Genomic DNA, 23,946 nt, shown 5'->3' with positions numbered 1-23,946 from the left:
TATGTTTTAACTGCCTCAAAAATTGGTAAAATCAAAATGAAGGGGCAGGGACTATCATTTGGCAGTAAGCTTTCTATGCTGAAACTAGCATGATATATTCGCACTAACGTGTTAGTTAGAAAATGTTGATATCCCGTAAAATCCGCAATCGCTAATAGCATACAAACACGTTACTTTTTCAATTGCATTATCCCCAAATTTTCGCTGTTTCTTGACTGTGCGAGGGAGCTACTTAATCCTCTAATATCTATTAAAGAGTGAAAAAACAAAACCCACACTCGTGTTTATCAAATTATTTTTTCCTTGTTTTGTAAGAAAGACACAACAAACAACTTTATAAACCCATAATCCTACTTTTCGGATTGTCTTATTGCACCTCTTCTAATTACTTTGTGGTTTTGAGATTCAGAGTGGACCCTTTTGTGCACCACCCTATCACCCACTCTTAGCTTTCGGCTAGAGACCTAGTCAGACATTAGTCCTTGTTAAGCGAGAGCAAGCCGAATAGATTATTCCACATGGCTTGTCCCCACTCATGTTACTGGGTTGTGATTGTATCTTAGGGCATTGCCTTTTCTGAATATTTTGCCCAAACTACACATGGCTAACACAGCCAATAATCCAAGTAGAATATTTTAGTCTACTAAGCCTAATAACTCATTTTCAATTTCTTCAATGCCTTTTGCACCCAAGAAAAAAATAGTCATGACTTTTTTATGCCTTTATTAAGTGTCAAATCTATGACTATTGGTAGTGGTTTTTGCTGAGAGAATATGACTCTTTTCTTATATAAATCTTTACCACCACACACTCAACTTTATAGATCCTTAGTAGATACTCCAAACTAAAGCCAATGCACATGGTTTGATCCCTGAACTCCGAGCAAATTTTCCGTAATCTTGTAATTTTTGTTCCGTTACAGATTTTCTTTAAAAAAAAAATAAAGGTTTTTTTTTATTCTTAATTTAAAAGAAATTGATACAAGAAATAACCGTATAAAATCAGGTATTATTAGTGTGACATGAACATGTAATTTGGGAGCATTCAACGCGGGTGTTTAATGAGTCATTCAACAAGTTTTTACTGTTAAAACATATGATTTGCCAGTGTATTGCTTGGGTAAGTGGTAGGTAATAATTGTTTAATTCATTCTTACTAATTAAAAAATAATTTTTTAATAATAAAATTTAATGTGACTCACGTTAAACACACATTCTAATAACTTTAATATTAAAATATATGTTTATATAGAATTTTTAAACTTACGTGACATTCTACAACTCATAAATTTAAGATAAACAATTTATTTACCCAATCATGCATTATAAATGTTATAAGAGGAGTGAAGAAATAATTATTGATTTCATTTCTTTACTTTCCAGGTAGTCCCCCTCCCTCCTAACTAATTAATATCCTAAACAATTAATATATCTATTTTTGTAAAAATTACAGTAACTTCCCTTGAAGTTTCATGTAATTATCCAAGCATCTCCTTTTTTTTTTTTTTATCGTTATTTTCACCTCCTTGTACGAGGTGTTAGTGAAAGATTTGAGAGAATATTAGTATAATGTTCTCAAACATATAAAGAAATGTTAGTGTAATGCTTTAAACTTAAAGGAGATTAGTGCAATAAAATAAAAAGATTCAGATTATGTGTAATTAAACAAAACTCTGGGATGTTGTAATTTGCTCATGTTTTTTCATTAAAAATCATATTAAAATACATTAAAAAGGAACAATTAAATATGTAATTATATTTTTTAATTTTTAATTTCTGAATTGTTCATTCCGTCTCATTTTGCATCTTATTTTTAGCATATTCCTTTATTTCAAACCATTTGTCAATTTAGAATATTAAAAAATAGCAATTACTCTTTTAAATACCTTTATTTATGTTAAGAAATAAGTGTACTAGTAAATAGTAAATACATAGCTGTAATGGTAAAATATAGGTAATCATTTATGAAGTAAAAATATTTTAGTGGAAAAAATTGTTTTATTACTATAAAATTGATATAGTTAATTACTTTTAAGATGTGTATTTTAGCTAAAATAACAGATAAAAATAAGATAAGACAGACTGAATAACCTTTTTAGTAACATTTATTAATGTTTGCATCCATAATAATAGAAACATCAAAGCTCTTACAATATAAATGTCTAGTCTACCTTTGTCAACTCTCGTACTTTTATTCAACAACTACCGCCCTGATTTGAACTTGCAAGTTGCAACCATCAGCCAGCAATCATTCATGACCGAGTCAAGAATCCAACGGCTCACTATCGTTATACGTGCATAAAATGATACTGGTAAAATAGTATAACGGTATAAAAATTAAATTTTTTTAAGGAATTTAATTCGGTTTGTTGAATAAAAATGTGAGTTTTTTTTTTTGTAAATTTATGACATTATTTTTTATTTTTACGAATAAAAAATAAAATTTCTCAATATTAAGGATTCTTTTGACAAAAAAGAAAATAAATAAATAAGAAATATGGTACTATGGTACTTAAAAATAAGACATGTGTGTCCAATTCCTCATTTGTAAAAGCACATGAGCATGATTTAAAAATCTTGATCGCTAGGGACTAGGACATAAGGGCTTTGGGAAAGATAAAGAAAAAAGAAAGAAAAGAGAGAGCATTTTTCTTCGTACTTGTGATCGCACCAAAACATTCTTCGTGACAAAGTAACATATTTTCATTATTTTCCCTACCTTTATGGCTTTGTATCTTGAACACCTTTTAGTACTAAGCTCCACTTCTTCTTTCTCATGTTTTCTTGTTTTTAAAAACCAAGGAACCAATCACACACACCAATATTCCACATTGCATAATGGCCAAGGAACCTTCTCTATGCCTCTTGTTCCTCTCTTTTCTCCTTTTCTGCTCTTCTGGTGAGTAACCATATTTAACACTTTCTCCTTTCCTTGTTTTTTGTTTCTCAATCTGTAACACTTAACTGAGCTCGATCCTTTTCACTTTGCAGGGACTACTGCATCTTCATCATCTGCTGCTACTACATTCTTCCAGAAAAGCAAGATCTCTAAATCTGAGATTCGGTTTTCTGTATCTGATTACAAGTTTTTGAGCACTCTCACCAACACCAACCTGTCAGTTGATTTCTTCTTAAATGAAAGCCTGGTTGAAAATTTTGTTTCTTCAAAATCAAAATCATCTCTGGTTTCATGGCTAGAAACTCGTCTTTTGAACATTTTTCCACAAGTAGACATCAGAAGCATCGTTGTTAGATGTGGCAGTGAGTGCTTACGCCCAGATGAGATGCCTTTGCTCATACCTGTTCTCAAATCAATTCATTCATTTCTCAGCAATCTTCAACTAAGCAGGGAAACTAAAGTCTCCGTGGCTTTTCCACTTTCATTCTTAGAGAATTTGAATGCATCATATGAGAGTGATCTCCTTAGGATTGTTATGTTTTTGAATAAAATAGATTCATTTGTCTTGATAGAAGACATCATTGATGGGGAATCGAGCACTTTTCAGTCTGTTATTGAAAGAGCCACCCTTGCTGCTGCTATTCTTCCCTGCAAAGATGTTCCTGTGGTTTTCACAATCAAGAGCCATGATATTCCAAGTTCAATGGAATTAGCTCAATTTACTGAGGCAGTATCCAAATATCTTGAAGCAGTTTCTCATTTTACAAAGAGAATAGTTGCATTCTATGCACAAGTACGCACAACCAATGATTTTGTACTACTCAAAAAAGAAGAGGGAGAAGAGATATTTCCTTTGTTCCTAAGAGAAAATCCAAGCAAAGTCCACATCAGAAGAACTCTACAAGACACAACCAACTCACCAACCCCACCTTCACCAGTAATCACACCTCCAGATACACCAACCATCATCACAGTTCCTTCCACCAATCCTGTCACAGTTTCCCCCACCAATCCAGCTTCAACACCTGTCACAGTTCCTTCTACCACACCAATTGTTCCCTTAGCCCCTACAAATCCAGCCAATCCAGTTACCAACCCTGTGACCTCTTCTTATCCACCACCATCATCAGGAAGTGTTCCTGTCACAAGTGCACTGCCTCCTCCTCCAAGCACAAATGCTCAAGCCATGCCAGGGGGGCAGAGTTGGTGTGTGGCAAAGACTGGAGTTCCACAAGCGTCTCTTCAATCAGCACTGGACTATGCTTGTGGAATGTCAGGTGTGGATTGTTCACAGATACAGCAAGGTGGGAGTTGTTACAATCCAAATTCATTACAAAACCATGCTTCTTTTGCCTTCAACAACTACTACCAAAAGAATCCTGCGCCAACAAGCTGTGACTTTGGAGGCACTGCCACCATAGTGAACACCAATCCGAGTAAGATCTTATTAGTTAAATATCCCTATTCTTTTAGAGTTTGACTTATATATACTGTTAGTCTAAAGATTATACTATTTTTTTGGCGTCCTCATTTTAAGTTTTGGTTCTAATAGAGAGGACTGTAAGTTTTAGTCCCTGTACAAGGATAAAAGTTAACTTTTGTAGTTTAGGGTTTAGGGTCATCATTACTAATATCAGAAAATACTTTTTGGTGGTGTAAAATTGCTACAAATTTTTTGTGGTAATAAAGTGCCAAAAAAAAAAAACTGTCAGGGACTCAAATTTTGTAGTTTTCTCGTATAGAGAATAAATCTTAAAACGGAGACAATTATAAGGACGAAAGGAATAGTTTAACCTAATCTAAAACAACTTTAGGCAGATATTCAATTAGAATTTAATTTGTTACAGTCAAATCTTATTGGATGATTGTGTAAAGATATTTTCTACTAAAATTATCAGTCTGTGTATATGGAAGAGTATTTTTTTGGAAGAAAACAATCCTTTTAAATGAATTTTAGTAGCTTGAGGGATTAACCTCTACTTCTGGCTTTTTAGTCAAGATATCTGTCGGGACCGGGTTAAAAAGAATTTATATATAAATATATATTATGCTTCACAAAATTGAAGACCATTTCTAAAGAACTCTTTTAAATTGTGACTAGGCTCGGGTTCTTGCATCTACCCATCATCTTCAGGGGCAGGCACATCCGGGTAAGTGATATGACATGGTTTTCTTTGCTGCAGCAAATGTTTTTGGTACCACTAAGCCATGAAGATACTAATCATGACACCATCTTTTGCAGCTCTGGTACTGGTAGCCCAGTTTTAGGGTCCCAAAGCCCTCCTGATTTAAATACCTCCTATTCGGCTAGTCTGAGACCTTTTCTTGGCTGCATGGTTCTGGCAATATCATTAGTCACTGCAAGACTCACTGCATGAGTTTTCCACAAGAATCATCGGCGTTGAAGTTCGATACACGTGGCTTTGGAGTTAGATGTGTTGTAATATTACAAGCAGTGTACAGCTCTACAAGTGCATAATGACAGTAGAATGAATAGAAGAGAGATTACGTGATGATGACAGGTTATGGTCAGGTTCAGTTACAAGGCTAGTATATAGTTCTGTGTGCATTGGTCCTAGTTTGTGTTGGAAATTCATTTGCATATAAATAGGGGCTTGTACTTATTTTGCAAAATGATTCACGTGGATATGTAGAGTTAGAAACCAGGTTAACTGACTCGTAGATGGGTCAAGGGAACAATTTCACATTTTGAGAGCTTGTCGAGATTTAGAATGAGTAAAAAAAAAATGTGTCATGTTTCATCTGTAAAGCAACAATTTATGGTATTGGTAAATTCTGACGGTTTATTGGGGAACCACTCCAACATCATTTGTTATAGAGCCTGGATGCTTTAATGGATTCTAATCATCATGCTTTTTAATTTTACTGTCCATATTCAAAAACTCTTCTTCTTCAATGAGTTATTATTTGTTAAGGTAATGCTCTTCGTGCATTACTGATACACATTACACAAGACTATGCTTCTCTTCCAATGAGCTCAAACTAGAAACCACTAAAGAAAGAAACAGCTGAAAAATCAGCAAACAAAGACAATTGAATCCAAGCCGGAGGATGATCATAGAAATGGACGCCAATCGTAAGCGTGATGCAGAATGAATTATTGACCATGATTGAGTTTTATTATTTTATTTAAAGAATTTTCATCTCGAAATTGTCTTCTGGTTTTGGATTTTTTGTTGTTAATTACTCCATCTGTTTCTAAATTAATACTAGTAGTCATTTAAGGTTTGTCTGTACAAATTATGACAATCAATAAAAACAATTATGAAATTATTAGACATTTTTCTATTGTACCCCTGACTCTCCTATTTTACTATTTAGGAATTTCATTTTTACTTTGAATTATCTAAATTAAGTTTTGAGCTAACGCATTTTTGGGCCTAGGTTGCCTGACTATCATGGATTGGGCTTACGTGATCCAATCCGGAACAATTATTCAACAACTACAAGATTACATCGATCTTAAGCTGAACTACACCACATATTTTAATCCACACTAAGATTATTTAATACTACTGGTTTAGGCTTTTTAATAAAAAAAATTTATATTAAGTGACATTGAAACTTTACCCGATATTTGGCCAATCAGAATCATGCAAAGCATGCCCAGCAAATAACATTAAAAGAATAGGATCCTTTCCTCTCCTCAAAAACCTTCATTGGAGAATACTCACTGCACTAGAATAAAAACACCCGGACAAGTATAAGGTGTGGAAAAACCAAAATGAATTAATAAATTTTATCAATTAAGTGCTCTAGCCAAGGATCGTAGGAGAAAAAAGGAAGCAAAATACTCATTTTATTGGATGGTTTGTCACAGTCTAGTGTGTAGCATAAAATAAGCCACCGATTCCTTGATTTCTCAAAGAGTTTAACAAAAATTGAACATGATACTTCATTCCTTGCTGCATAGTTATCTAATTTTGGAGAAATCCAATGTTATCCGAACAACATGCTCCTCCATAATTGCTTATCTACCTCACCATGCAAGAACAGTGCTTTCAGAATATAAACATTAGTTCATTAGTTTAATATTAACATGAGGACGTATGAACTATAATGGCATTCGACAAAACTGGTAAGTAGGTATCATTCACTCACATGGTTTTTCAATATTAAATAATTAGATATTATCATTAGTGTGACTTTCAAGCACAGGTTTTTTTTTTTTTATTCCCGGGAACATGAGGATGGAAAAATTAATTTCCATGTTTGTTACGAGACAATCAAATAATTATTGTAAGATATATAACATATTTCTTTAAAATACTTTAGAATAATATTTTTATTTTATATTCTCAGAAAAACAATCCATGAAACAAATATGTTTTTTATTTAGCCAGGAGTTATGCGGATTTTTTAATTGACAATTAACATCCTATTAATCCTCAAATTTTATCTATCATCTACCTAATTTTCTTCTACTAAGTCATTCATTTTTTAATAAAGTGAAGTAATATTTTTAATCATGACGTTCAGTATAAATGACTTTTAAGATACTCAAATGTAAAATCATTCATACAAAGACTTTCCGTATATATGACTTTTAAGTTAATAATTATAAAAATTAATAAACTTATATGATATTTTGTTGTTGTGGTGATAAAATATGTATGAGAGACAATTTTGATCATATTAGATGGGGTTAAAATAAGCGCCAACGTTAATCTTAGGATTATTTGACATAACTACTATTGATTGTACCAAAAAAAAAAGAGTCATATTAATTGATTTACATGCTACCAAATTGTGATTAGATGATAAGAAAGAAAGAATTTATACTATTATTTATTCAGAATATTAAAACAAACGCGGAGACCACGACTCTAAACTTGGATGTGGTATGTCACGCAAAGCACAAAATAAATCCAATCCCATCTGTCAAGGAAAATCTGAAAATGGAAGTAAGCAATGGGGCAGGAAAGGAATCAAGAAAACTTGTAACTTTTTTTTGGGACTAATATTATAATTTTAACTTAATCGTTAGGATTGTGTGGAATAAAACCTTACTTGGCCCCAGCCATCAAAGAGGAATTTAACAAATCATGCCACGTCCTAAAATTTGTATTCCCCCAACCCAACGCACACTCCCGGACTCCAACTCACACGACAAACCAAAAAGTCAAAATACCAATAACATGTATGGATTTTAGTTTGTAAGAATATCTCAATAGTTATTTTTCTCAAACTAAATTTTGATTTCAAATATATGTTAACCTCATTTTTCTCAAACATAACTTAAATAGAAGAAAAAGTGGGTTACGCTGACCGTCACCGGTTCAATCCCAAGACCAAATAGATGACTGGCCTAGAGTGCGTTCAGCCACACCCACCAAATCCGGCACGCTGTAAGTAAAAGGGCAAATGAGTCAATTCACAACACCACTTTCACTCTCTCTCTCTCTCTCTCTCTTCCACTAACCATAAAAACCCAGAAGCCTACCCTCACCGAAGCATCCTTTTTTTTCTTCTTTCTTTCTCGTCGTTTTTCTAACTCCGTCTCTGCCGTCACAAAAAAGAGAAAAGTCTCCGTGTCGTCGTGACTAACAGTGTGAGTGAGTGTTTGTGTAAATCGGGGAAATTGTTGGGCTATTCAAGAGATCGGCAGCGGCGTCATGGGTGGAGATGGAGCCACGGCAAACGCGGAGGCGCAGTACGCCACGGCGAAGATATCGGTGTGGTGGGACATCGAGAACTGCCACGTCCCCAAGGGTTCGGATCCGCACGCGATCGCGCAGAACATCAGTTCCGCCCTCGTTCGCATGAACTACTGCGGCCCCGTCTCCATCTCCGCCTACGGCGACACCACTCGCATCCCCGCCTCTGTGCAGCACGCGCTCTCCAGCACCGGTATCTCCCTCAACCACGTCCCCGCCGGTCGGTAACCTCCCTTTTTCAACTTCATATCTATATCCGTTTTCACTTCTGCTATTCCTACCTCCCCGATTTAGTTTATCGACTGTTGATATCTTCAATCTAATAAAACACTCCTCCTGAACTCTATAACTGCATACTGTCTTTTGGATTGAAGTTAAATTATGATTATCAAATCTCTACAGCTGGCAATTATTATAACTCTTAATAGTTTGAAGTTTCTTTCTCCCTTCTTTGAGTGGATGTGAAGGGACTGGTGTACGTGGTTATTTGACTATCATGAGAAATTGTAAGATTCTGACGAGCTGTTAGTTTTCTCTCCTGAACCCTGTCCATGTTCCGTGGTTGTTGTTCTGTAGCATTTATTGAAATTGCTAGAAGTTGCAGATAAATATGGCCGATGCGGCCGTAATTGCAGTCAGACATCCCACCAGAACCTTTCTTTTTTTATCAGAAAATGTTAATTGTTAGTTTGTTAGTTTTTGTTAGCATGACGGATAGAACCGGCGACCTTTTCCTCCTTTCCTTTCTTCTTAACCACCCGGCCAACCTTATATCTCCTAAACCTTGATGTCGCGGTTTTGTCACATTCCACAGCATTTATTGATATTTCCAGAGATTGCCTATAAATATGCCTATGTGGCTATCATTCTGGTCATAGACATCGCCAAAACCTTGATCTTGTGGTTTTGTTGCATTTCTTGATGTTGTAAGAAATTGTAGATAAATGCGACTGATGCAACTATAATTGCAGTCACAGGCACAGTCAAAACCCTGCTCACAGACCAATTTTGGAAACATTAGTTTTCTGTTTTTGGATCAAATCTATTGTTATTTATTTTTATTTTTTTTTGCTTTGTAGGTTCTGTGAAACTTGAAACTTCTATTTTTTTTTTGTAACTGACGTTTTAATATTCGGTGATAGGCGTGAAAGACGCAAGTGACAAGAAGATTCTTGTTGATATGCTGTTCTGGGCAGTGGACAATCCTGCACCTGCTAATTATTTATTAATTTCGGGTGACCGAGACTTCTCAAATGCTCTCCATCAACTTCGGATGAGGAGATATAATATTCTTCTTGCACAACCTCAGAAAGCATCTGCACCCCTAGTTGCAGCTGCCAAGAGTGTATGGCTTTGGACTAGCCTCTTAGCTGGAGGACCTCCTCTTTCTAATGGTGAATCACAACAACTTGGTAATGGTAGCCTTAGCCATGTATCATCTTCTGACTCCTTACAAATTCCAGTTACAAGTGCTGCTCAGATACCGCAACAGGTGGATTCCTATTCAGAAGTACATGTAGGAAATTCAAAATTTCCAAATGGAGGAAGGGGATTTGATTCTAGATATCAGGGGAAAACAAATTGGAGAAACCCGAGTCAATCAAATGGACCCAGAGCCATGAATCCACCGCCAGTTGGACTTCAAGATAATCGCAATCGTAATAATACAAACTCTCATCGACCTGGCAACTTTAATCCAAATGTTCCGCTAAGTGGACCTGCTACAAATTATGTTCATGGCAATACTGATCAGTTATGGAGCAATAACAGTAATCTACAGGGCAATCATCAAATTCCTTATTCACAGCCATTAAGACCAAACAACTTCCCATTGCAACCTCCTTTTGCACCTAGTAATTCATATACTCCAAATTCCCATACTTTTCCAACTTCTATGGTGCCACCTAGGACTGGTGGTCCCAATTTCACTTCAGGGCCACATACCAATGTGCCAGATATTGGTAATCTGAACATTTCTGGATATCCTAATAGTGTTCATAACCCACCAACTGTTCCACAACGGAGTGGAGAGCTGAAACAGAATTCTAATAATAATGCTCCACATCATTTAAGATCAATTGATGAAAAAAATGGACATATGGTACATAACAGTGGCACAAAACAATCACACCAAGGTTACCAACATGGTCCAGAATATCAACCTCCGCCATTGGCAGCAATGGGTAATAATAACCCTTCTGGTAATGGTATGTGGGGTTCTCCAGGATGTCCTAAACCTTCTGAATATGTACAAGGCCTAATAGGTGTTGTTTTACTTGCCTTGAACTCACTAAAAAATGCAAAGATGATGCCAACTGAGGCAAATATAACTGATTGCATCCGGTATGGAGATCCCAAGCACCGCAACACTGATGTTAAGAAGGCTCTTGAAAGTGCTATTGAGCAGAATATGGTGGTGAAACAGAATTTAGGTGCTTTGCCGTTGTATGTTGGTAAGAATGATAAACTTTGGAAATGTGTAAATCCTTTAGGTGGTACTCCTAAGCAGCACTCAAAAGAAACATGGGATGAAATTGAAAAGTTTTTAACAACTCCTGCTGGAAGATCAGCACTAATGGGTACACAGTGCAAGTAAGCATATTGTGATATGTCTTCAAAACTTTTAATTTTATTTTCATCTTTTCATACTTGTCTTGGTCATCTGATATGTCTTTATTTTCTTGTCTAGGTATGAAGCAGGTATTGTGATTAAGAGTATGTGCTTTAAAGATCTTGCTTTGGGTGATGTCCTTCAGATATTGAACATGTTAATTACCCATAAAAAATGGGTTACGCATCATCCATCTGGTTGGCAACCACTTAACATTACTCTTCCCGAGACAAACCCTGGTTCAGGGGTTGTAGCTGGTGCATAACTGCACCCTGATTCTGGTAAGGAAAGGCAACTAGAGAAAACTCATTGAAGTTAATGATTAATGAATAAAGTACGAGCCAGTTGGACTATGAATTGGTTGAATAATCCTCTCCTTTCCGTCCGAATCAAAAGGTAGGTAGTAATGGTGAACTGTAGTAATATGCATCTTGTGTGTTTATGGTTATTTTTAAAGCTTTCAGTTGATCTTGTGGGAGAAATGAAAGCAGCATTTGGACAATAGTTGAATTATACCAAACACTACAGTTTGGTGTGGTTGCTGAGGTTCCTACTATGGCCTGTTTTGCATCACAGTGGATCTATTTTGGAATTAGTATGCTTTCCAGTGTCCCGAGCTTCTATGCATCTCTTCCTACAGATTTATATTTTGCTTGGAGGTTGCCTTATTAGGCTGGACTCTTTGGATCTTTTTATTGATATATTCTTAAGCAGTGTCCGGGATATTGACCAAGTATGTGTTTTGAACTTTTGCTGGATATTGATGGACCTTCAAGCTAGTTAGGTAAACCATTCTCAATGCTGTTTGTTTTTATCACTTGAGAAGTGATCTACCCAATCAAATTCTTCTGGGTGAACTGTGGAATGTGGGTCCTGAAACTGTTTTGTTGGCTTATGTTCGTTGGTGGCTGTCTTCGAAATGTTACAAGTTAAACTGCTGGACAGAGAACTCTTAATTTGCACAAAATTAAAGGAGACTGCACTCTTCAAATCCTGCATGAAGCTCATGATTCGTTATCTTAACACAAATACCCGGTAAGCTAATGATTTTAGAATTTGACTATGAAAATATGTTACGGAGTACTCAAAATGATTCAAAGATGGTGAAACAAAATGTCAGTGCATCCTATTGCATCTCTTGTTGCTGATGGTGCCTACGGAATTGTGATATTTTATTATTCATCTGGAATTAGCTTCTGGATACCTGGCTCAATGCTCAGAATTCGGTAATTCAGTGGGGAATTAAGCTGATCTTGCCGCTTCCTATTGCCTTGAAATGTTGTCCAAATTTAAATTTGCTCTGTATCATATAGATTATTTAGTTGTATGCCCTCAGCTTTAAGTTTTTATTTTTACTTTTTTGGTTGGAAATAATACCGGTTATGACTGGAGCATGGTTCAATTTGTGTTTAATCTGATTAAGCTTTCTCAATAGTGTGACTGGTGTTGACTCATAGCGAGTCATAGCTGTACATAAACTCAGATTTGGACTTGGTGCAGCCAGCAAGTAATGTACCGTCCCATCTTTCTTTTTAATGGTTCAGCTTCAGCATCAACTGATTTGTACAAGTACATTTCTTGGCTTTAGATTTCATGTGTGATTCATTCTTAGTCATTGTATGCAGTCCCGATAGTGAATCACTCGTTAACTGCACTCATTCCAAACATCATAGGTTACCCTTTAGAGATGTTCAACTTGTATTCGAATTCGATATAAGCTTCAAAAATATATGTTGCTTTGATTTTACTTTTTTTTTTGTTACAATTGATTTTACTTTCTAAAATGTTTTTTTATAGCTTTTTTTCTAAATTATTACTCCATTAGCAATTTCGGTCTTCGCCATTTTTTGTTATTGGCAAATAAATTGTCAAAGTAGCAACATTAAATGTCTCACGACAAAACTTGACGAGTTACATTTTTGAATCTCGTCTCTTTGGTAACCTTAATTGGTCCTCTCTTTCTCCTTCTCGACGTCACCTCTATCTGGCCTCTTCCCCCTTCACCGTGTCCCCTCTTTCGTCAACTCCTTCCCCCCACCTAACCATTTCATTATCATTCCTCAAATCAGATACTACATACTAAGGCTACAGAGTAAAAGATCAAACATTATTTTGAGGTATTTTTTAAAAATAATATTAATTTTAGATTAGTGAATTGTTAGCAATATTTGACTATTAGACTAATTTTGATATTGTTGTCTTCTAGTGTGTTAACGTTGTCGTGATTTTGAAATTATTTATTGTTATTTTTTCATTATTTCAAGTAGATGTCTCGTGCCTCTGCATTTTAAAACTCAATTTTATGTTTAAGTGAGTTCATTTGTTTTAACTACAAAAATTGTAAAGTAATCAAACGTATTATGGTTACAAAAATAATTAAGAGTATTTTTTTTATTAACCGTTTTATTTATGTCATTGTCCATGATTGATGATTAGTTTAGACTCGAATTCATTATCTTATTTAAAGGACTCGAATTTAGTCTCACTTATAAAAGATGGAGATAATATCAAACTATTTTAAACTTATATCGGTTGTGTAAATGTGCAAAGAGAGAATGAATTTCTCTTATAAAAATTATTGTTTATTTGCTACAAAAATTATAAAATAATTAAAGACGTTATAGTTAAAAAATAATAATTAATGAAAGACACAATTTAAGAATGATGTTATAAAAGAAGACAAACAATTTTTTCCAAAATGATCTTATATACTATTTCAGAGGTATATCCCGTGCCCAAAATTAGTTTCCAAATATTTTCTTTTTCATTTGAAATTTGTTGCAGAATTTAACAAATTAGTTTTTTACAATAAAATTGTACACAAATTTTATCGTACAAAAATAAGAGAAAGCCGTATATAATTACACGAGTAATGTAAATATGTAACAGAAAAAGACAGAGAGAGAAAAGAGTGGTGTGGGAAATATTGTAGGAAAATGTTATATAAAATAACAGAATTCTTAAATAAATAGCGTGAATCAGTTGCAGAGTAACAATGCATGAAAACGGATTAAGTTTGGGTACGAGTATATTCCCCGCATAAAAAGCGTTTTGAGTCAAACTAGAACAAACGAGGTGGTCTCAGACAACCGTACAACAAGGAATTCCAATTCAAAAATATCTGTCTTTTCGTCTCCAACTTCCTAAAAATAGCTGTGTCAGTGCAACTAGCCAAGACCACCGAAGCACCAAAATCAATTACGTGTATCACAAGGAACACAATTGAACCCATCATCATCATCATCACAATCATGATGAGGCGTTCGCATTTTCAGCATGATCATGTCACATGAAACAAGAAGAGAGACTTATTATGGGTCAAGTATAATCACGTTTTGCATTGATCATGACTTTGAATTACCAGCGTTTTGGAAGCTACCATAACAAAATGGATAGTGATAATTATTCAAAAGAGAAGGAGGGGATGGTGTTGAACATAGCTATCATGGTGGTATCCATGATCGCCATTGCAATGGTCACCGTTTCTGTTGTTGCACACATAGACGGTTCCAAACAAGATGCAGGGAAGAATGTGAAGACCCTTCTCTCCGTTTGCACCAAAACGGAGGAACCAGAAATCTGTTTCCGCGTGTTGAAACACGTTGGTGAGACAGCCACGGTTTTGAATTACGTGAAAGCTGCTATTAATGCAACCCTCACGGAATTGTTGTTTGTGATTAGGCCAAAACCTCGTCTTGAAAGGAGCCTCACGCTTCTGCAGCAAGAGTCATATAAAGATTGTTTGGAACTGTTGAGTTTGGGAAAGGAAGAATTAGAATCTTTGTATTTGATGGCAAATTTTTATGTAGATTTGAGCGAACTAAACTTAGATGATCTGTTGAATAGCCTAAGTGCTGTCATTTCGTACCAACACGCTTGTACTGATGAATTGATTCGAATAAATAGCTATGGGGTTTTGGGGTATTCCTTGCAAGTTCCAATTCTTCTCACAAGGATAGCCTTAGCCATTGTTGATAATTTCTCTGAGAGGCCTAATAGCAGAGAACCACGACGGCTAGAAGAATTTGCAAGGTGGTTCTCAGAAAGAGAGAGAAAAATGATAGAGTCCAATCAAGGAGATAATGGTGGTGAACAATGGCCAATAAATGTGGTTGTGGCTCAAGATGGTAGTGGCCATTTCTCAACCATAGCTGACTCACTCAATGCATGCCCAAAGAATAAAACGATTGCATGTGTTATTTATGTGAAAAGAGGTAAATATGAAGAGAGAGTCGTGATTCCTAAGGGTGTAAAAGTGTTCATGTATGGTGATGGACCTGCGCATACCATTGTCAGTGGTACCAACACAAGAGACCCCAGGATAGTCACAACCTCCTTTCGAGCAGCTACTTTCGGTAAGCTCCTCAACATTAAACAATATGGCTCTAATTATGAGCAATTTTTGAGTGACTACAATGTTAAAAGATTTAGTTAATCATTTATTCTCTATAACTGTTCTAATTTTTCGTTTTAGTCTTCACAAGTAAAAAAATATTTGTAGAGGAATTAAAAACTTAGAATTTTTAGTTATAAAGACTAAAGCAAAATGTTGGCACCTATATACGAACTAAATGATTAATTAAAACTTTTAATAATAACAAATCATATTAAAGTATGTGTTAGAGTCATTTTAATATTATCATGAGCTTCTGATTAGTTGTGTCTGTAATTAAGCTCTGTGGTCATGCGATGCTTACTTGCCTTGAACACCCTTTTGTTCTTTTTAATTTTGGAGGGTACCAAAAAGAAGCAAGTAATTAACACTAAAAGTGACATTTTGTTCTAATTTTGGCTCGTGAAATGCAGTGGTAATGGGGAAAGGATTCATCTGCAAAGACATGGGTTTCACTGCCCCAGCTGACATTACAGGAGCACCAGCACTCCTAGTCCTTTCTGATCACGCAGCATTCTTCAACTGCAAAATTGATGGTAACGAAGGAACCTTGTACGCTGTAGCTCAACGCCAATTCTACCGAGACTGTGAGATTCTTGGCAGTGTGGACATCATCAAAGGAGACTCAGCAACTGTAATTCAAAACTCACAAATCATACTGAAGCCTCGAAACTCCTCTGATTTGGTTTTAAGAAGAAATGTCATGAGTGCTCAATCCAGGTTAGACAAGTATCAGACAACTGGGCTAGTGATTCAAAACTGCACCATCACAGCACAGAAAGAAAGCATGAATACTCTTAATGCTACCACTTACTTGGGCTCCCCGTATAGTGAATACTCAAGAACAATCATAATGGAATCCTTTTTAGGAGATGTGATACATCCAAAAGGTTGGTGTAAATGGAGTGACAACTATGGCATCGAAACAGCAACATTCTGGGAGTTTGATAATAGAGGGCCTGGGGCAAGAACTGACAAGAGGGTCAAGTGGAATGGCTACAGTACAATTTTTGAGAGAAACCAAATGGTTAGTTACACAGTTGGTCGGTTTCTCCAAGCTGACCAATGGTTGCTAAATAGAGGCATTCCATACGAATCTGGGTTTGTTGTACTGAAATAGACTGTACTGGGACCTAGAATAGAACCTTGTGTTTTCCCTGTGTGAATATCATCTGCTAAGTTTCCACTTTGGTTTAGGAGGAAGTGAGGGAAAGAAAGTGAAAGGAAAAAAAAAAATGACATGATTTTTAAAATTGTTTGGCTGTGTAACAAATGAAAGGAAAGAAGTTATATATAAAATATCTAAAATGAAGAAAAATGGTATAATAAAGATGTTTTTGCCTTTCTATCCATATAATCTTTTCTTTTTTTCACTCTTCGAAATATTCTTAATGTATGTCGTCTCATTAACCATGTCTATTTTAAAGAAATTTTTGACAAATTTGGATTTAAAAAATTAGACCCAAACACATTTTAAAGACAAGTTTGAGTTATACTTTAAATCTTAACTTTTTTTCAATTCAATGTCATATATTGTTTAATAAGTATATTTTTTTAAACAATTATGTATTAATATAATTTTAGTAAATAATGTTTTATCTACGTGATATTATAATATTGTTATTTTTACCTTAAAATATATATTATAAGATATAATTTAATTATAATGATATATAAATATAGTATGTTAACAAGTCAAATCGATCTAAATGGGTGAAATTTAAACTTAATAATTAACTTAATTTCGGACTAAATAAGAAACAAGTAACTTGTGTCACAATTCATAAACACATCTATTTCACTATTTTTTTTCTTTAAATTGAGAATAAAAAATATTTGAAGAAGACCATTACTCTTTCATTTTTTTATACTAAATACCTTTTGTTCCAAATACAAGAAAGAACAGTTTTTATTCCATCTTTTCCTTGCCTCACGACTCCTCTACTTTTCTGCTATACCAAACAATACCCAAGAAAGAACTACATCCAGTCAAATTATGCATTATTTTGGTTGACCAAAGGCATACCCAACCCTCTGGTACGAGATTACTACTTACTCGTGTTTAGCCAAGATTGGACCAGACAAACTCATTAAATTGAATACTTCAAATTAATCCAATGTGAGCAATTATGTATAGCCAATTTTAGGCATGACAATGGGCGGGTTGGAGTCGAGTTTTGTTTATCTCACCCCTTCCCCGACTCCTCATTTCCCTTCCTGTTCCCGCCTCCGATGGGGGTGTATATTTACACCCCATCCCCGTCGTCCCCGACGGGGTCGGGTTTTTCCTGCCCCGCCCCCGACAGTTTTATAAAATTTTATTAAAAAATATAATTTTTTATAGAATAAAAAATATAATTTTAAATAAAACATAAAATTCAATCCAACATTAACATAAAATTCAATTTAATAATTTCATATTTCAATATGTTATATATATTAATTATTAGCGGGACGGGTTCGGGGTAGGTATTGAGAATCTCATCCCCGAACCCGAACTTGGTTATCGGGAAAAACTCGGCCCCAACCCCGACTCCGATCAACTCGGATTTTCCCGTCAAAATCGGGACGGGTCCAGGACGGGCCCCACGGGTTCGACCCCGTTACCATGCCTAGCCAATTTGTTACAAATCCCTTAAGACAAAAGCTTCAGCCAGTAGCCACGACACAAAGTTACTTCCACGATACAATGCCCAAATTAAGAGCCTTGGTGAATCCAATAAAATTGCATAATCACAAGTTTAACCTTTCATACGGGACAGGAAATTGTTTTCATTACTTTTGGTACAAATATTTCAAAATAGAAATAAATTTAAAATAACGTTCATTTTCATTTGGTTAAATCCAACAAGTCCTTAGCTTACAAAATCATTATCATGCATAACATACGTGGCGGATTACCCTTTGAAAACGCTACTATTATCGATTTTTCACGTCTAATATATAAAAATGACGCAAAAAGTAGTATAATTCGTGCTTCCATTAGACGGGCATCCGTCTTTTTCTGATGCTCTACAAAACACAGTGAACGTCCCATGTTTTTCTGCACGTCATGTGAGTCCTAAAAATCATTATCACCTTTTAAAATCATCTATGGTTACAACCTTTGAATTTGTCCCTTTTAAACCATGAAATAAAAGAAATCACCCCTACCTTTACCTTCGGATGTCTGGCCATCTACAAAAAGTTGAAGTATTAATAAATTAAGTTTTCAATTCTCTCTCATCTCAAAAATATTTTCTTGGAGCTCCAGAAAACAATAATTTTAATGAGATAATAATTTCAAGTGAAGACCGTGTGAATGTATTTTTTCAATTCTCTCTCATCTCAAGTAATTAATACAAATATATTTTTTTAATTCAATATTTCAATGATATTTAATATATTATAATACAAACATTCCATATATATATATATATATATATATATATATATATAATCATTTTAATTCAAATAAATTTTTATACTAATAATTTTTAAACTAAAACTAACAACAATTATTATTATAAATTTTAGGATGATACATAATAATATATTTTATTATTTTCACTTCACCATTTCTTGCAAAATCTTTGGAAACACGAAACAAAGTTAAAGCACTGCAATATTAATCCCAAAATATCAAACTTAGATTATGGAATTTTTTTTATATAAATTTGAACAAGTTTAACTTCAATTGGCACAATTTTAAGGCATCAAATCATCTGAGAATCACGATTATATATACAAGGATATTTCCATGGACTTCAACATTGAAGTTTCTCCTAAGGAATTTTTCGCAGCAAAGCTAATATGAGCCATTGCTGTAGTTTCTTGGCAAAACCTGCAGTCTATGGTACCGAAACCATCACAACTAGTCAAGCTTGCAAGCAATCATAGAAGGATTGCTTTTATTCATTAGAAAAACAACAGTGACACCTCGCAACTGCAAATAAAAGAATATCACTCTAATAAGAGTAATACCAAATATAACAGCTACAAGATTAAGAACAAAGCAAATAAAACAACTAACTAGTGTTGTTTGATTAAACATAAAAGATCACATGGACTCTTATCGGTTTCAAAAGGATGTTCTGCCTCTATAACTTATATAACGTACCAAAACCTCAAATATATATTTTACTAGTGGTAAGAGGAGCACTTGCTCTGTCCTGAGGTTAGAAACACGAAAACATAGAGTAGCAACTTTTTTCAGTAATGCCTTATCATTTATGAGAGAAATATTGTTGTTTGGTTAAACAATGAGTTTAACTTCAATTGGTACAATGAAGGTTAAAAGCATCAAATCATCAGAGATTAACTGGTGTTGTTTGGTTAAACAAAAAAAATATCACATGGACTCCTAACAGTTTCAAAAGAGTGTTCTTCCTCAAGTTTGTTGATTTTTAAATTAACTACCTCTAAAGTCATACCAACAATGGTTTTTTATTGGTTGACAATGTAAAAGTTTTCACATTGACAGTTCATGGCCATTAAACTTTTTGATAAGATAGAAAAGCAATTTCCTTTTGAGGCCTTGCAAATTTCCAATTATTTAGAAAACATGATGGGAATCCATGATGTTTACTCTTGTTATGCCAGCACTGGTCCTCTTCCAACATATAAAATGCAAAGGGACAAACCATATTGATGCCGCAAAATTGCAGAAATAAAACTTAGATTGAGTCAAATAACATGCAGCAGATTTCTGGGTCAGGCAAAGTCAATTACTTTTATTTATAATGACATTTGTCAATGGAATTGGCACCACATTACGGCACAATCACCAGCTTCACTGCATTCCTACATCTAGTTCCAATGCAGACTTGACATTTGAAAACATTTATTGTTGAAAATGAAGTACAGTTCAAGGGAGGTCGGGGCAAACCTCTTCAATCCGAAAGAACAGCACAAGTGAACCCATTTTGCACAAGCTGGTTAACTGCATCCCTGAACTTGTAATAGTCATCAACCTTGTTATACACTTGATGAGAAATCCTGGCATATCCAGTAACCACCCCAACTTCCCCTTCTTTTGGGGGCCGATAGTATATCGGAACCTCAACCCCAAAAGTATCCCTGAAATGTGTCCTCAACTTTAGGGCATCAGAATCACTCTCAATCCCCAAACAAGCAGGCAAGCCAACCATAACCATGCTAGCACACATATGTGGGGGACTCCCAAGCCGAGTCCCCCACGCCTTCACCAGCATCTCCCCCATCTCCACAACAGCCTCATGATTCCTCTTCTTGATCCCCTCAATCCCTCCTTCAAACCGGTTAACAAACTCCACTGCGGCCGGAACCACCAACTGAGCACTATAATCCCTAGTCCCAATCCAAGCACTCTCCACAGCCAAACCATTGCCATACTCATGAGACACCACAGGGTGATGCAAATCAGAACCAGAACCAGTACCTTTAAAGTTCCTACGAGTGTACAAAAACGCAATAGAAGGTGGACAAAAGAACCACTTATGCAAATTACTAGTATAAAAATCAGCACCAATCTCCTTCATATCAACATCAGTACACCCAATGGAATGTGCAGCGTCAACAAAAACCTGGTCCACACCTTCCTCCCTGCAAATCTGAATCAACTCTTTAACGGGAATAACAACACACGGCATGGAAGTCACATGATCAATTACCGCTAACCTAACCCTATTCCCATTACTCTTTCCTCTCTCTAACGCTTTCCTAAACTCGGAAACGATCTCATCGTTGGAATTAACGGGGAAAGGTAACGGGACCTCGACGACGTTACCTCCGGCGCGCGTGACGTAGGCTTCCATGGATTTCTTAACGGCGCCGTAGGCGTAGTGGAGCATGAGGACGACGTCACCCTTCTGGAACTTTCCTTCGCGGAAGTTCCAGGCGGTGTGCTGGAGGACGATGGCGGCGGCGGTGGTGGCGTTGTCAACAATGGAGATCTCGTCGACGTGGTCGGCGTTGACGAGGTCCTTGATTAAGGTTCGGGATTGGAGGACGGCGGATTTGAGGTCGTTGAAGTAGAAGTGGTCGGGCTGGCGGAGGTACTGGAGCTGCCAGCGGCGTTGAGCGGAGAGGATGGAGGCCGGGCAGCACCCGAAGCTGCCGTTGTTGATGCGGGCGACGGAGGAGTCGTGGTGGCCGAATTCTGATTCGATTTCCAAGGAAGAGAGTTTGGGTTTTTTGGGTATGTGGGAGCCGTTGTGGTGGATGGTGGTGGAAGACATTGGGATTCGAGAAATCAGGAACAGGGATTTCACCATAAGAGATAAGGGAACAAGAACAAGTGGCTAACCCTATTTACCTCTTCTCTTCTCTTCTCTTCTCCATTGATCCCATTAATAAAACTATTTTCAATAAATGTGCCATTTACTTGTACTAGTGCTTAGTGGCTCCAGTTTTGGATGTGTCACGTGTTCAGGAAACCTTTTCTTAAAATCAAATCAGAACAAAGCTACTACTGTAGAGCGTGTGTATGTATATTTTTACTCCAACAAAATTATGTAGCTGCTGGAAATGAATGCCCGAACAAGTTTGAATAACAGAATGTGTCTCGAATTAGTTCTTGTTTGAATCCTGTCAAGTACCATTTTTCAAGCAAAAACGGAGGTGTTTGATGGAATCCGGACAAGTCTTCAAAAAAAGATGTCTTGTTGCAGTAATTTATCTCTCTTTTTTATACTAGTTGTAAAGACCAATAACGATTACAAATATGATGGACGGTGATGAATTTGGTCGGTTTTCAAGAAGGAACTAGTGTGATATTCTATCTATTTACTATACCACAAAAATAAGTTCTCACATGCCACATGTCAACATTTATTTTGTCTGGCATATCTCAAATTAAAAAATTCCTAAAATATTCAATTATCATCCCAACAGTATACTTATGTTATCAACAATTTGGTGACATCATGATATTTGTAGACGGAGTTATATGTTAAAACTCAAAACCGGTCCAAAATAAGCAAATAGATAAAAGTAACCAATATTCTGTCAAAAATATAAAAATCTTAATAATGATATCAACAAATGTGAAATCAATGAGATTCAAAGGCAGATCGAGGTATTAGTGGAAAGGCCTTAAAAATTAGTGACATAATATAGTGTACTGAACATCTCTGGCTTGTTCATGGTGTGCGACTTTTCTGTCTCAATCTTGCGGTACATCATTGTAATACTTGTAAGTGGTTAATGCAAAAGGAGAAACAAAACCATATTCAAAATAAATGCATAAAATCATCAATGGCATTCACACCTCCTCGGGATGTACCAACCCAATATTATTATTAGAAGCCTACGAGGAATTGTTATTGCGGCCAGGGTTTGTATCGATTGGGTTTTGGATTTGGAAGCCTTTTATGATGAGATGATGCCCAATAGTTGGTATTGGGTTTGGGTATATTCCATTGCTGAAGGAAGAAAAGTGAACCCCTCAATTATTTTACATTATTTATGGAATCAAAATATATATATAAATTGTTTTCGGATCAGTGAAGGAAGGACAAAATCCTTTTCAGCAAACCAAAAAAGGAAAACATCGCCATAGTGCGAAAGTTCCTGGTAGTTTCCTTACAGAACATGTAATGATAATAAATATTTTTTGTTACTGCATTTTAAGAATAGTTATATTATTCTCATTATATTTTTTTATCCATTTTTATTATACTATCGTGTAGGGTAATGAAAATAAAATGATGTGAAGTAAAACTTTTTAGTTTAACGTAGAATTATAAAAAATTAATTTGAAAAATAAATAAATGTTATATAAAATAAGTTATTAAACTAAAAAAAATGACATAAGTTAAGTAATTTAATGTGTTTATCTAATTTTTTTTCATAATATTTAAAATATGCTCATTTTAATATAGCACGGCATAACTTTTTTTTATTGAAATTTTAATCTCTGTTTTTTTTTTCTTTTTGCGTATCCTTATCTGTATTAGTTGTGAATCGTCTAAACCCCCACACCAACTTCTCCAACAGGAGGAATATTTTAATCACATTATTTGCCCCGAGTTATTTTGGTTCAAGTTTCTAAAGAAATATCTAGAAAACTTAGGTTGCGTACCGCGTAGCAGAAATAAAATAAATTCAAATTATTATCCTTAGTCAGCATTTGTAAACAACTAAGCATTTATGAAGATAGTACCTCCACATATTATTCTTAAATCCTGTTGGTTCTATTCATGCTTTACTTGGGAATAAAAGAATCCTAGTAACATCCCGTTCCACATGGTCATCATGAAATGGAAAATTGTAAATGTGATCTATCCTATAATTCATATCACTTAAGTTTATAAATGTTTTACACGATGTAAGAGATAATTATTCTAAAACTTCTTTTTCCAACTGTTAATCAGATAATAATTAAAAGCTCTATAATGATCATCTAA

At 35.3% G+C, this 23,946-nt stretch overlaps 4 protein-coding genes across 4 annotated transcripts; 3 read left to right on the top strand and 1 right to left on the bottom strand.

Annotated features, from left to right (window-relative positions):
• Positions 1 to 2,602: 2,602 nt before the first annotated feature.
• On the top strand, positions 2,603 to 5,727 carry LOC100789503 (glucan endo-1,3-beta-glucosidase 1). Its single transcript, XM_003553644.5, has 4 exons — positions 2,603 to 2,898; positions 2,991 to 4,334; positions 5,000 to 5,048; positions 5,141 to 5,727. The coding sequence occupies exons 1-4, from the start codon at positions 2,838 to 2,840 to the stop codon at positions 5,274 to 5,276; spliced, it is 1,590 nt and encodes a 529-aa protein (XP_003553692.1). The 5' UTR covers positions 2,603 to 2,837; the 3' UTR covers positions 5,277 to 5,727.
• A 2,615-nt stretch (positions 5,728 to 8,342) lies between these two features.
• Positions 8,343 to 12,934, top strand: LOC100794608 (uncharacterized). The gene is made up of 3 exons (XM_003554552.5): positions 8,343 to 8,796; positions 9,719 to 11,168; positions 11,266 to 12,934. Exons 1-3 carry the CDS (start codon positions 8,535 to 8,537, stop codon positions 11,450 to 11,452), a joined length of 1,899 nt encoding a protein of 632 aa, XP_003554600.1. The 5' UTR covers positions 8,343 to 8,534; the 3' UTR covers positions 11,453 to 12,934.
• A 1,564-nt stretch (positions 12,935 to 14,498) lies between these two features.
• On the top strand, positions 14,499 to 16,700 carry LOC102665007 (pectinesterase). Its single transcript, XM_006605194.4, has 2 exons — positions 14,499 to 15,542; positions 15,994 to 16,700. The coding sequence occupies exons 1-2, from the start codon at positions 14,534 to 14,536 to the stop codon at positions 16,698 to 16,700; spliced, it is 1,716 nt and encodes a 571-aa protein (XP_006605257.1). The 5' UTR covers positions 14,499 to 14,533.
• A 2,565-nt stretch (positions 16,701 to 19,265) lies between these two features.
• LOC100793745 (probable L-cysteine desulfhydrase, chloroplastic) lies at positions 19,266 to 22,203 on the bottom strand. Its single transcript, XM_006604717.4, has 2 exons — positions 20,448 to 22,203; positions 19,266 to 19,505 (listed from the first exon to the last, which is right to left on the bottom strand). The coding sequence occupies exon 1, from the start codon at positions 21,811 to 21,813 to the stop codon at positions 20,452 to 20,454; it is 1,362 nt and encodes a 453-aa protein (XP_006604780.1). The 5' UTR covers positions 21,814 to 22,203; the 3' UTR covers positions 19,266 to 19,505; positions 20,448 to 20,451.
• Between the last annotated feature and the right edge of the window lie 1,743 nt (positions 22,204 to 23,946).

This window comes from Glycine max, chromosome 19 (assembly GCF_000004515.6).
Source record: "Glycine max cultivar Williams 82 chromosome 19, Glycine_max_v4.0, whole genome shotgun sequence".
In the NCBI taxonomy this organism is placed as follows: domain Eukaryota; kingdom Viridiplantae; phylum Streptophyta; class Magnoliopsida; order Fabales; family Fabaceae; genus Glycine; species Glycine max.
The sequence above is the reverse complement of the archived record's forward strand: the minus strand, read 5'-3'. Positions and strand labels throughout refer to the sequence as shown.

Coding starts and splice junctions, on each gene's coding strand:
- LOC100789503 (XM_003553644.5), top strand. CDS start 2,838: ATGGCCAAGGAACCTTCTCTATGCCTCTTGTTCCTCTCTTTTCTCCTT. Junction 2,899..2,990: donor TCTCCTTTTCTGCTCTTCTG/GTGAGTAACCAT, acceptor TTCACTTTGCAG/GGACTACTGCATCTTCATCA. Junction 5,049..5,140: donor TCAGGGGCAGGCACATCCGG/GTAAGTGATATG, acceptor CATCTTTTGCAG/CTCTGGTACTGGTAGCCCAG.
- LOC100794608 (XM_003554552.5), top strand. CDS start 8,535: ATGGGTGGAGATGGAGCCACGGCAAACGCGGAGGCGCAGTACGCCACG. Junction 8,797..9,718: donor CCTCAACCACGTCCCCGCCG/GTCGGTAACCTC, acceptor ATTCGGTGATAG/GCGTGAAAGACGCAAGTGAC. Junction 11,169..11,265: donor CTAATGGGTACACAGTGCAA/GTAAGCATATTG, acceptor TTTCTTGTCTAG/GTATGAAGCAGGTATTGTGA.
- LOC102665007 (XM_006605194.4), top strand. CDS start 14,534: ATGACTTTGAATTACCAGCGTTTTGGAAGCTACCATAACAAAATGGAT. Junction 15,543..15,993: donor CTTTCGAGCAGCTACTTTCG/GTAAGCTCCTCA, acceptor CGTGAAATGCAG/TGGTAATGGGGAAAGGATTC.
- LOC100793745 (XM_006604717.4), bottom strand. CDS start 21,813: ATGGTGAAATCCCTGTTCCTGATTTCTCGAATCCCAATGTCTTCCACC.